General features: G+C 45.6%; 1 protein-coding gene across 1 annotated transcript in view; it reads left to right on the top strand.

Annotated features, from left to right (window-relative positions):
* Positions 1–2,772: 2,772 nt before the first annotated feature.
* Positions 2,773–12,111, top strand: part of EDEM1 (ER degradation enhancing alpha-mannosidase like protein 1) — a 31,940-nt gene continuing 22,601 nt past the window's right edge. The window contains exons 1-2 of the mRNA XM_027863918.1: positions 2,773–3,329; positions 10,472–10,544. Coding sequence (XP_027719719.1) covers positions 2,788–3,329; positions 10,472–10,544 — 615 coding nt within the window. The 5' untranslated portion in view covers positions 2,773–2,787. The remainder of the gene's footprint in view (positions 3,330–10,471; positions 10,545–12,111) is intronic.

The raw sequence follows: 12,111 nt of genomic DNA on the forward strand, positions 1-12,111 counted from the left end.
TTGTTTGTAAAAGTATTTAGCTTCACATATTTCATCTTAGATATAGATCATCTAGTTGAGCCTTCTCATGTTATGGATAAGGAAACAGACATAAAGAGATACTAAGTGCCTTGCCCAAGTCTGCACCTTGGCAGAACTGGGAAATTGAACCCAGACCCTTTGGTTCCAAATGGAATGCTCGTTCTACCGATAGGTGCTAAGTAGTCATATTTGGATGAACAAGCCTGGAGGATACAGGAATGACAGAGCAGCAAGGTTGAATCCAGGATGTCAGTTTAGTGTCTTATAGGGACAGCCATGGCATAACAGATGGAGAGCTGACCTAGGGCTAACATGTATGAAGTGCTTTAAGGTTTGCAAAGTACCACATAGTATGTCAGGATCTGGAGTCAGGAAGACTTGGGGAGTTCAAATGTAGCCTCAGTCACTAGCCTGGTGAATCTGGGCTAGCCCCCTCTTCTTGCCTCAGTTTCCTCAACTGTAAAATGGGGACAATAATAGCACCTCCCTCTCAGGATTGTTGTGAGGCTCAAATGAAGATATTTGTAAAGTTTAGCACAATGCCTGGCACATAGTGAATCCTGTACAAATGCTTATTTCTTTCCTCTTCCTCCCCTTTATCTGCTGTGCCTTCCTTCTGCTTTGCAATGGAGATAGCCTTCAACTCCTGTCTCTGACATATGTATGGGCTCTGTGACCCTGCACAAGGCACTCAACTTTTCAGAGCTTTGGCAGCTCTCTAAGATATAAGTTGTAGAGGTATCTGTCTCAGTCAATAAATATTTATTAAGTGCCTACTGTGTACCTGGCACTGTGCATACAGTGCTGGGGAATACAAAGAAAGGTAAAAGTCACTGCTGTCAGGGGCAGCTAGGTGGCGCAGTGGATTGAGCACCGGCCCTTACGTCAGGAGGACCTGAGTCCAAATCCAGTCTCAGACCAAACACTTGACACTTACTAGCTGTGTGACCCTGGGTAGGTCACTTAACCCCAATTGCCTAAAAAAAAAAAGAAAAGAAAAAAAGTCACTGCTGTCAAGAAAAGTGGAAGTGAGAGTGGATGGTGACCATTCAGTGCTTGGAGGGCAGCCAGTGGGGTGGGAGGGGGTGGGGGTGGGAAGGGAAGAGAAAGAGAGACAGAGAGAGAGAGAGAGAGAAAAGAGAGAGGAGGGAGAGATATGGATTGGAAGACCAGCCAGAAGGCTATTGAAGTGATACACAAATTTTCTTCTGAGATAAATGGAATCTCAGATCTTTGTCATATCCTAGGACGTGTCTGTGGCCCAGTGGTTACAGTGTTGGATTTAGAGTCTGGAAAACCTGGGCTCTTATCCAGCCTCAGATTCTAGCTCTGGGCAAATCGTTTAACCTCTCTTTACTTATCAATAAAATAGGAATAATAATAGCAAGTGGGATAGAGTGCCTCCCTGGAGTCCAGAAGAGTTCAAATCCAGCCTCAGAAACTAGCTGTGTGACCCCGGGCAAGTCACTCGACTCTGTTTGTCTCAGTTGCTCATCTGTAAAATGAGCTAGAGAAGGAAATGGCAAACCACTCTAGTAGTATCTTTGCCAAGAAAACCCCAAATGGGGTCACAAAGAGTCGGACACGAGTGAAAACGATTGAACCACCACACAACAGGGCTTATGTGAGAATCATGTGAGATACAACTTGTACTTTGCAAAATCTCAAGGGGTGTATAAGTATTGTCTGTAATTATTGTTGAAATGGTGATGGGGGAGGGAGTAAGTTGGGAGGGGCAGTAGGATTATTATTATTAAACATCGAAGGGCTGACGGGAACAGGGTGAAATGTTCACTGCCCTGCTTCTGGATGAGAAGAATAGTTACCCAATTTTTCATCGCCTTGCCCAGATTCCACTAGTCCAAGTATCCCTTTCCTCGTGTGACCTCCCTACCTCCTCCCTCCGTCTTGTTTAATTCTCTCGGGCCCTGATCTTGAATAGCGAAGGGAAGGATACTGGTGAAATGGGGACAGATTGGGGAAGATTCGAGGACAGCGCGTCTCGGATCGGGTGGAGTTTCCCAGGGCTACTTAAATCCCCGGCTTGGGAAGGCACGCAGCACGTGCGAACCCAATCCCGACTCAGAAGCTTCACTTGTCTGGATGACCTTGGCCAAACCACTAGACCTTTGGGCTTCAGTTTCCTCCTCTGTCAAACTGCGGGGGTTCCACCTCTTCACCTCTGATCCTAAGGTGATGCTGCTGTGTTAAGGTCGTGGCCTCTCCACCCAACCTGAGTGGGGCGTCCCGGGCACCCCGAGCCCGGAGCAGATAGTCCGGGGCGTGCCTCCACCCGCCCGGCTGCCATTGGTCGGAAGTTCCCGAGTGGTCACAACTTGCCACGACAACCCAGTCCCCGCGTTCCACCCCGCCCTCTCGGCGGCGCTGCCCTTTAAGGGGGCGGGATCTGGCCGGTGCTACTGACTTTCGGCCGGGCCTATGAAACCGGAGGGAATCCCCGGGCCGGCCCCGCCTCCCCCCCGGCGGGGCCGGACCCCGGGGGGCGGGCGTTGGGAGAGGGCCGGGCCAGGCGCCCGTGCGCGCCCGAGTTCCTGGTTCGTCTCGGGGGAGTCCCTTAAAGGGGAAGTGGCTGCGGCGCCGTCGGGCGGGCGTGCGGCTCAGCTCGAGGCTCGGTGGGTCGGTGGCCGGCTGCCTGCGCCGCTCGATCGCTCTCTCGGTCCGCCCGTCCCTCCGCCGCTCGCTCGCTCACTGGGCCGGCGGGGAGGCCCCGCGCTCGGGGAGAATGCCCGCGGAGCCCGGGCCACCATGCAATGGAAGTCGCTGGTCCTGGGGCTGCTGCTGCTGCGGCTCGGCCTCCACGGAGCCCTCTGGCTCGCCTTCGGCCTGGGCCACAGCTTGGGCTTCTACCAGCGCTTCCCCATCAGCTTCGGCTTCCAGTGCCTGAGGGGCCCCGAGGGCCGCGCCGAGGCCGCCTCCTCCGCGCAGCCCTTCTGGCTGAAGGCGCCGGGGCTCCGGGGGCCGCGCCCGCCGCCGCCGCCGCTCCCTCCGCGGCGGGCGCAGGCGGGGCGGGGGCTTCGGCCCGAGCGGGGCCCGGGGCCGCCGGCGCCGGGCGTGTGCCCTAAGTCGTACTGGGCGTCGCTGTTGGGCGGCCGGGCCCGGGGCGCGGGGGGCGACGAGTACGAGCGGCGCTACAGCGGTGCCTTCCCCCCGCAGCTGCGGGCGCAGATGCGCGACCTGGCCCGGGGCATGTTCGCCTTCGGCTACGACAACTACATGGCGCACGCCTTCCCCGAGGACGAGCTCAACCCCATCCACTGTCGGGGCCGGGGGCCGGACCGCGGGGACCCGTGAGTGCTCCGGGGCCGGGGACCGGGAGGGAGCCGGGGGGATGTGGGGGCACCTGGCAGTGCGGGGCCAGCCGCCCGGCTGTCCGGCCGCAGCGCGGACCGCCCGGGTTCCAGCCCGGCTAAAGGCACCGAGAGCCTCCTTGGCGATCCTCGGGGCGGTCGTGCCTTCCCAACAGACCCAGGAAAAGGGCATCCCTACACATTATTGTAAAACCACAGCCAAATCACTCTCCCGTGAAATATCCTATCGCTCTCGGAAAACTAGGGAGTTGGGAAACTCCCTTGCCCCCAAATTGGACTGAATCCCTTCCCCGGGGAGAGTGACCCTATCTGTGTCCAGCCTTCCGGCAGGGCGAGGACCTGATTTTCCTTCGGAGCTTCCTAGGGTGGCGGTGAGGGGTGTGATGAGTCAGCCCTGCCGTGATGCGAACTGGGGCTTCCCCAGGACCAGGCGCCTGATTGGCACTCTGAACTCGGACACCACAAGTTAGAAAAGAATTGTGACCTCCGCATGAATCAGAGGGTTAGAATTTTGGCACCTGACTTGCTTAAAAACTGCCCTCTTAGATCGCATCCCCAAGTGCCATATGGTAGGAACACAGAGAGGGGAGGGAGGCTAACTCCTGAGTGTTATACCCTCTCGGAGCTGGGAGTTTCGTGGTTCATTACCCTTAACGCCAAAGTCCAAGAATGCATAGGCCTTCTAGGTCGCTCTTGGCGGTGTGTCATCTCCAGTAAGCTGTCCAAGTTAGTGATGAGAAGGAGCTACTTTTTTATAGATTGCTGAGGATGTTCCTTTTAACCTGCATTCTCCAGTGAGACCTGAGGGATGGGTTGATGCTGCCTGCTGCTTTTGAGATGTCTGTGGAGCCTGTGCCCCCGTTGAATCGTTGTAGCTTGGGACCAATACATTTTCAATTTCCTGAGTTGGAAAAACAAAGTGGAATCAGCCAGAGTCACTTTTTTTGTGCAGTCCATTCCAGAAGAGCTGGCTTTAAACTATTTTTTTTTCCGGTTATCTAAAATTTAACCACTTGAATTGTTATTGAGAGTTATTTTAAATTCCACGATGAGTTCAAAGCAATGGGACATTCCAAAGTATTTTTGGCTAGCAGATAGACCATCAGAGAGAAAGGAAAATGGTGCAGGGAATAAAATTGTTTTTCTCGTCTTATTCAAATGCATCATACTTAGTTTTAACTTTTCTCTCACTTTTTTTTTGTGGGGGGTAGTAGGAGAATGGAAAGAAACTTTTTTTCTGTGGCCAAAATGAATGTTTTGTTTTTAATATCAGGCATTTTATTTCCCTTCTGAACTCCCCATAAAAGGAAAGGGACGAGTAGTGAAATGTGCAAACATTTTCAATTCCAGATGATGGGAGTGTGGAGAGAGACTTGATAGAACTTTAACGTGTTCTGTTGAAACCTCTGGAGACTTACCTCTTTTCAGTTGGGGTGAGGTTTTGACTGATGGATGAATTTGTGGGCCTAGAGAAAATATGTGTTGATTTAGTAAGCTTTCTGATTTGGACCTTTATCTCAGTAGGATATCATTCATTCCATCAACAAGCATTTATTAACTCCCTGCTACATGCCAGGGACTTTATGTTCTGTACTGTGGCATAAAGGGGTAGTTTACAAAGACAAAAACCAAAGTCCGAGCTCTTAAGGAGCAGAAAACCTTGATAGCAGTCTCCTCCCAACCCCCCCCCCCCACTTTTGCAGTTGAGATCAGATAGAATTTGGGGGGTTGGATAAAGTGGGTAGAGAGGGAGTGGGAAATTATAGGTCAGTATTAAATAAATTTAGAATCCTAGTCCAGGTGTTGCCAGTTAAGTTGAGTAATGTTTGAGCAAGCCAGTTGTCATTTAACCTCCTTGGGACTCAGTTTCTCTGTCTGTAAAATTAGGGGTGTTGGACTTAGTCCCACACATCAGTTCAAACATTCTATCTTCTCTAAGGTTTTTAAAAGCTCAAATATGCTGTGGTCTCTAAGATTATATGATTATGTGACAGTATTATATTGACTGATAAAGTGTTTATCTTTGTTTTTCTAAAAGGGCAGTTGCTTAGCTTGTGGTATGGTTTTTAGTTGTGTTGACTTCACGTGGTCAAACACTGTCTTCTAAATTGTCCACAGAGGGGGCAGCTAGGTGGCACAGTGCATAGAGCACTGGCCCTGAAGTCAGGAGGACCTGAGTTCAAATCCAGCCTCAGACCAAACACCTGACGTGTACTAGCTGTGTGACCTTGGGCAAGTCACTTAACCCTGATTGCCTCACTAAAAATAAATAAATAAATGAATGAATAAATTGTCCACAGAGCTGGAATTCTCTTCTCCATTTCCTCATTTAAAAGAATGCCAGTCTTTGCATGCAGTCTTATGATCAGAGTAATGGAAGCTCCTTCCTTTATGTTATTCCTGATCCTTTTAAGAACTTGCCTCTGAGATGTGCATTAAGGCTTTTGTAGGGGCAGAGTGAGGTTCAATATAGGGCTATCCAGAATCCCCCTTTCCTCTCCAAAAGGGCATGGTTGTGTTCAAGTAATAGGGCACACAGCTATTACCTAGAATGTCTGTTTAACTTAAAAATAATTTAGAAGGACAGTAATGTCGAAGCAGCTATGTGGTACAGTCGATAGAGCCCTGGATCTGGAGTCAAGAAGACCTGAGTTCAAATTTGACCTCAAACACTTATTAGTTATGAGGGCAAATCACTTAACCTCTGTTTGCCTTAATCCATTGGAGAAGGAAATAGCAAATCACTTCAGTATCTGCCAAGAAAACTCCATGGACAGTATGGCCATGGGGTCATTACTGGACAACAAACAACAACGACAACGTTGAGGCGCAAAGTTAAACACAATCCCTCTTTTCAAACTCTGTTACTGCATATGTGGCTTGCCATTTTCTGTGTTTATCTGCCAGAACTGGGAAGAATGGAAGGATCAGTATTAAGTAAATAAACCCTAACCATTTAACAAAGAACTTTTCCACTTCACCTGATGCTTACCACAGGTACATAGACATTCAGTTAAACAAACATGAACTGCCTTTACCAGTGAGAGGACTTGTTGGCTGCCTCTTTTCCTGAAGCGTAAGATAGGCGGGAGCTGCCACGCTGGAAAGGCTTGCTGGTATTCATGTCAGTTGCAGGCTCTTTACTGGGTTGGCCACAGAAAGTTTTTAGCCTTTACCAACTCCTGAAGTCTAAGTTATAGGATCATCGGATCGTGTGTTTAGAGCTGAAAGGGACCTCAGAAGCACCGAGTCCAGCCTCGTCATTTACAGGTGAGGAAGCTGAGGCCCAGGGAGGTCAAGTAAACCAAGGTGTCAGAAGCAGGATTTGAACCAGAGCCAGTGCTGTTTTCCAGGAGTGATTATCTATTAAATGGAGAGAGTACCACAACTCATAAATCATGGGTCCTTAATGAATTCATTCAAGAGCCCTGTCAGGTACTGAGGATGCAAAGATGAAATAAACCTGAGCTCTTGTCATAGAGTTTGTTTTCATGCTTCAGTTTGTGTTGGATACAGAAGCGGTACTTCTGGACACTTTGGCATAGTCTAGTGTAAATTATGCAGATATTTATTTGTAATTTCACTACTGATCATCATATTCTATGTTTATGCTCCCTTCCTTCTCCCCTCCCCTCTCCCCCCATAGTGCTATTTATTTTAAGGACCATGATTAATTGTTTTCTTCAAAGTATTTGAAGAGGGATTAGATTTGTTCTGCTTGTCTGCACAGGGCAGAATTAGGAGCTGTCGGTGAAAAATGCATATTGAAAACAGGTTTCTGTTTAATGTAATGAAATATTTCCTCACATTGAGAGCTGTCTAGAAACAGGAAGGACTGCCTCAGGAGACAGTGAGTTCTCTCTCAGGAGGTCTTCAAGCTGTAGCAGAAGAGGGATTCTTATTCAGGTCTTCTGGTAGATGAGGGTCCTTTCACACTTGGAGTCCTGCCTTCCTTAGGATGGTTTCCTTGCCTGGGATGTCTCCCCCACACCTCTGTACACCTACCAAGTGGTATCCAGCCTTCAAAACTCAGTTCATCCGGTTTTTCCCTGATGCCCCTCCCTGACTGCTCCTAATGAATTCCCTTTCCTCTGAGCTTATAAAACTTAAGGACCAGGTATTTTAATAACTATTTGTGTATTTCCTTATAGTGTTCAATGGGATCATTATTGTTTTATCTCCACGCTTACAGCTGCTTGAGACCAGACTATTTCTAACATGCCCATATTTTCTCAGCCCCTGCCTCTAATGCTTTGTGCCAAATATCCAACATTGAAAGCTCTCAGTTTTGTTTGATGATTTTTACTGGTTTTGGACTGAAACTGTTTTCATCAGCTCCCATGCCTAGGGAGCTCTTTTAACACATTGGTACGTTTTCTACAATTTCTTGTTTTAGGGTGTTGCCTAGGGTACCCAGAGGTTAAGTGACTGGCCAAGGGACACAGGGACAGTATATATATCACTGGTAAAACTTGAACCCTCCTCTGTATGACTCAAGGCTGAGGTTCTATTTGTTAATCAGTGCTCATTAAGATGACAAATTATTCAGAATTATTTTTCAATCAGAAACAAAGGTTTTTCTCTATTTTTCAAGTCAACTAACATTTATTAAATTACATATATATGTGTATGTATGTATGTATGTATATAGACATATAAAATTAAATAACCCTAAATTACTATTTGCAGGCACTGTGCTGAACACTGGGGATACAAAGACAAAATTAAGCACCATTAAAAACTGAAACAAATTTGAATGCTGTAAAAATTCACACACTGTAATTAAGTTGCAAACCCAATTCTAAATTCTAACAGTTTAGTCAGTTAATAACATCAATGGGGGCCATGTACTTCCTGCAGGTGTATAGTTCAGATTCTGTACAGTAGAAATAGATAATCAGGTTCTTGCCCTTTGAAGTGTTTACCATTTCATGAAGCAAACCAGAAATGTGACTGAAGATGTAAAAACAGATGGGAGGAGCCTCACCTAAGGTAGAGGGTCTGTGATCCACTTTGGTAGAAGGATCACCCCCTCCTCCCATAGAATCACAGGTCTGTTGATTTTACCAGAATCTGCATTCTCATAATTCTCACAAGTCTACTCCTCCACCTTCATGTTCAAGACAAACCTCCTCTACTCCAAGAGTTCTTTTTCCCAGTCTAAACCTTCTCATTTCTTTCAACTTATTCTTAAATGAAAATGGTTTCTCACCATTTTGATCACCTTCCTTTGGACCTTTATATAATGCGGTGCTCAGGCTGGACATTGTATTTCAAATAATGGCCTAAATAGGGTAAAGGGCAACCAGAGGAACTGTTGCTTCCCTTGTGCTGAACACTACCAAGTGAATGTGTTCTGTTCTGACATCACAGACAATTCCAATCAACCCCCAGTGTCTATATCATAAGCCTAAGCCCCCCACCAAGTACATGTTTAGAAAACATTGATCTTTAACCCAAAGGAGAGATTTGTTCTTTAACTTTGGTGGCACGAGACATTTCTATTAAGGCAGCCTAAGATTGCATTACTTTAGTTTTTTTTTTTGTCGCTGCTGCATTATACTCTTGACTTCTGTTCTGCTTGTGGTACACCAGAACTGTCATCTTTTATCACTTGATCTTTGACATAATGAAAAGTGTTGAACTTGGAGTCAGAAAACCTCACTTTGAATCCCTGCTGTCACTTACTACCTGTGTGATGCTAGGCAAGTCACTTAAGCAGACATTGTGCTCTGCCGGCATTACTTTTGAGAACCTAGATTCCATTCCTACCCAGGGATAGGGCACCAAAAGAGGACTTTAATGACCCTTCAACTCATCGGGGAAACCTATGATGGTTAGAAACAAAGATTGACTGATTGTATAGTGAGATGCAAGGATAACTGATGAGCAGCTTGAGGCTCTGTTGGTCCCTGTGGGATGGTGAAAGACTTCCAGGAAGGCATTCAGTGTTCTGACTGGTAAATTTTAATGGAAGGTTTTTGGAAGAATGTGAATAAGAATAGCAGAGAATAACAAAGTAAATGGATTGTAGTCTGTGGTCTGCTTAAGTGGATGGGGGTATCTGCATCAGTAGATCATACCTCCAGTTTTCTGGAAGTATCCAGGAACAAGCAAGTAGAAAAGGGAGCGAGGGGAAACCAGAGGTGCTAGATCATCTTTACTGCCATCAACAAATGTTTATTAAACCTTACACCTTAACCACTTAGGTGGGGACTCCAGCAACAACCTACTACCCTTCCCTCTACTTAGCCACTATTTGGAAAAAATCTTCATAAAAAGAATTAATGGTGTCACTCTGGATGAAACAGCGGTGAGATTATGCTATATTTATGCCAGAAATCAAAATGTGGAATAGCGATACCCAAATCATAGTGATAGACATGTGGTTCTTTCATATGTAACTAGCTAGAGACATCCAATTTTCTGATTTAGAATATTAGACTAGAGAATGTAATCGACATATAGTGATGATGAATCACAGGATTTTAGGGGTAGAGGAGACCAGGAGACCTAGTCTAGTCATTTTTGTTTTACAGATAAGGAAACTGATCCCCAGTGATTAGCCCAGTTCACAAAGAGGGCTAGTGACAGACCTGGAACTACAAGATTGCTAGTCTCCTGACTTGCTGTCTAGTGTTCTTTCCATGAGCCTTCAAATGTGGCTCCAGAGTTGATTAACTGTGAGTACCGCTGGTATGGACACTGTCATCTTAGAATTTTTTAGTACTGTGAACTTCGATTGTGGCCTGACTGGAAGAAGCTTGCAGTTTTTGGTTTGTGTTTTAAAGTACCTGGCTTAACTTGTTGGAGGATGGAAAAAAAAAACAAAAAACAAAAACCAAACAACAAACTACGCTTTTTGTCAGAAGCCTGGGATTGGAGTCCTGCTACTTCCCAGCTTTGTATTCTTGGGCAAGTCAGTTAATTTTTTTGAGCCTTAGTTTCTTTATTCGTTAAAAAAGGGGGCAATAGTACTTTCACTACTGGCCTCATTGGGTTGTTGTGCTTATCAAATGAAATAATCTGTGAAAATGTTTTGTATCTTAGATATAAATCCCTATATGAATGTAAGGTGCTATTCTTGACTCTTACAACCTTCAACTTTGTTTCTATTTCAGTTCGAATCTGAACATCAACGATGTTCTAGGAAACTATTCATTAACCCTGGTTGATGCCTTGGATACACTTGCAGTAAGTGGCTAACTTAACTACTTAAAAAAAACTCTAAATTAAGGAGTTGGTTTTCAGTAGTACTTTCATTATTTCTTCCCAAAGGATATCTTAAGCATAAGAAGAAAACAGCCAAGATGACAACCATACAAGGTAGCAGTGTTAGATAATGCATTCAGATTGTTGCTCTCTCTGGGAACTGAGAAAATGGGAAAATAAATAACTGGTTTTTCAAAGGGGAGGAGAATATGGAATGTGCTAAAAATTAAATATATTAGGTTGGAGAGAACACCCTTTTCTCTTAGCTTACCGCTATTGTGCTTTGATAAGAAAGTGCTAAGAAGAGACTTTTCTTCCAGTCTTCAAAATTATATAAGGAACTAGCCCTTGTTTAACAGACAAGTGGGCAAACCATATGAGCCTGAGTTTGGGCAGGACCTTGTCTGAGACTGATGGGATCTATATCCAGGCAGTCTTCACCCTTTTATAGTGATAAAGTAGAAGTGATGTTTTAATAGGAAAGGAAACAGGTTTTCCACCCTCTCAGCCTATTTTCTGAAGCTGGATTGCCTTCCATGGTTTCCAGTAATAGTTTGCCATCTGAAAGCCAAAGTGCCATTTTTTGTTTTATTATCATTTATGATCAGAAAGTTCTTCTTTTGATCTGTCTTACGGTTTAAACTCATTTACTCTTAGGCTTGAGGGGGTGTATTAGAAGCTGTTGCAACTGAGTAAGCTTGGGAGAAAGGTGTCCAATATCCAGCCAGGTGGGAGAGATAGGGAGAATTTGGAATCCTTTTGTTGAATTATAAGCTCCTCTAGCCTAGTTCTCCCTCTGCCCCCCATGGCTTTTTTCCTCCTCCACTACTATTCACCCCTTTACTGAACCACTGTACCCATGACGATTTCAGTTTCGTGTCCTTTAATAGTTTTCATAGTTAACTATGACCCTGAGCCACTCATTATCCAGAGCTTGCTGCCTTCCTTACCAACATATACGCACAAAGAGCAAATACAAAATTGGGCAGTTGGGCAGTTACTGCTGACACCAGAGAGCTCGATGGTTGGAAAGGGCAACTTGAAAGTGAGGGTCAGGAGAACTTTGGGAATCAGAGTTAAAGTATGCCTCTGTGTGACCCCAAACACAAAGCAACTCTGTTAGCCTTTCTGAGCCTCAGTTTCTTCTATTAAAAAAAAAGAAAATGGGGGTGATGCCTATGAGAATCTACCTAATAGGTTTATTGTGAGTATTAAATGAGATAATTATGTTGTTGTTGACAATCCATGACCCCATTTGTGGTTTTCTTGGCAAAGATACTGGGTTGGTTTGCCATTTCTTTGTCCAGCTCATTTTCCAGATGAGTAACTGAGGCAGGCAAGGTTCAGTGGCTTGGCCTAGGGTCATACCTAGTAAGTGTCTGAGGCCAGATTTGAACTCCGGAAGATGAGTCTTCCTAACTCCAAAGGTCTAGCACTCTATCTATTGTGCCTCTTAGCCATAGAGAATTGATTAAATAAGGCATTTTAGGTAGTCTAGGGGATTGATTACAGGGACCTGGAGTCAGGAAGACCTGAGTTCAAAACCCAC

Source organism: Vombatus ursinus, unplaced genomic scaffold, assembly GCF_900497805.2.
Source record: "Vombatus ursinus unplaced genomic scaffold, bare-nosed wombat genome assembly UNPS02014773.1, whole genome shotgun sequence".
NCBI classification, from domain to species: domain Eukaryota; kingdom Metazoa; phylum Chordata; class Mammalia; order Diprotodontia; family Vombatidae; genus Vombatus; species Vombatus ursinus.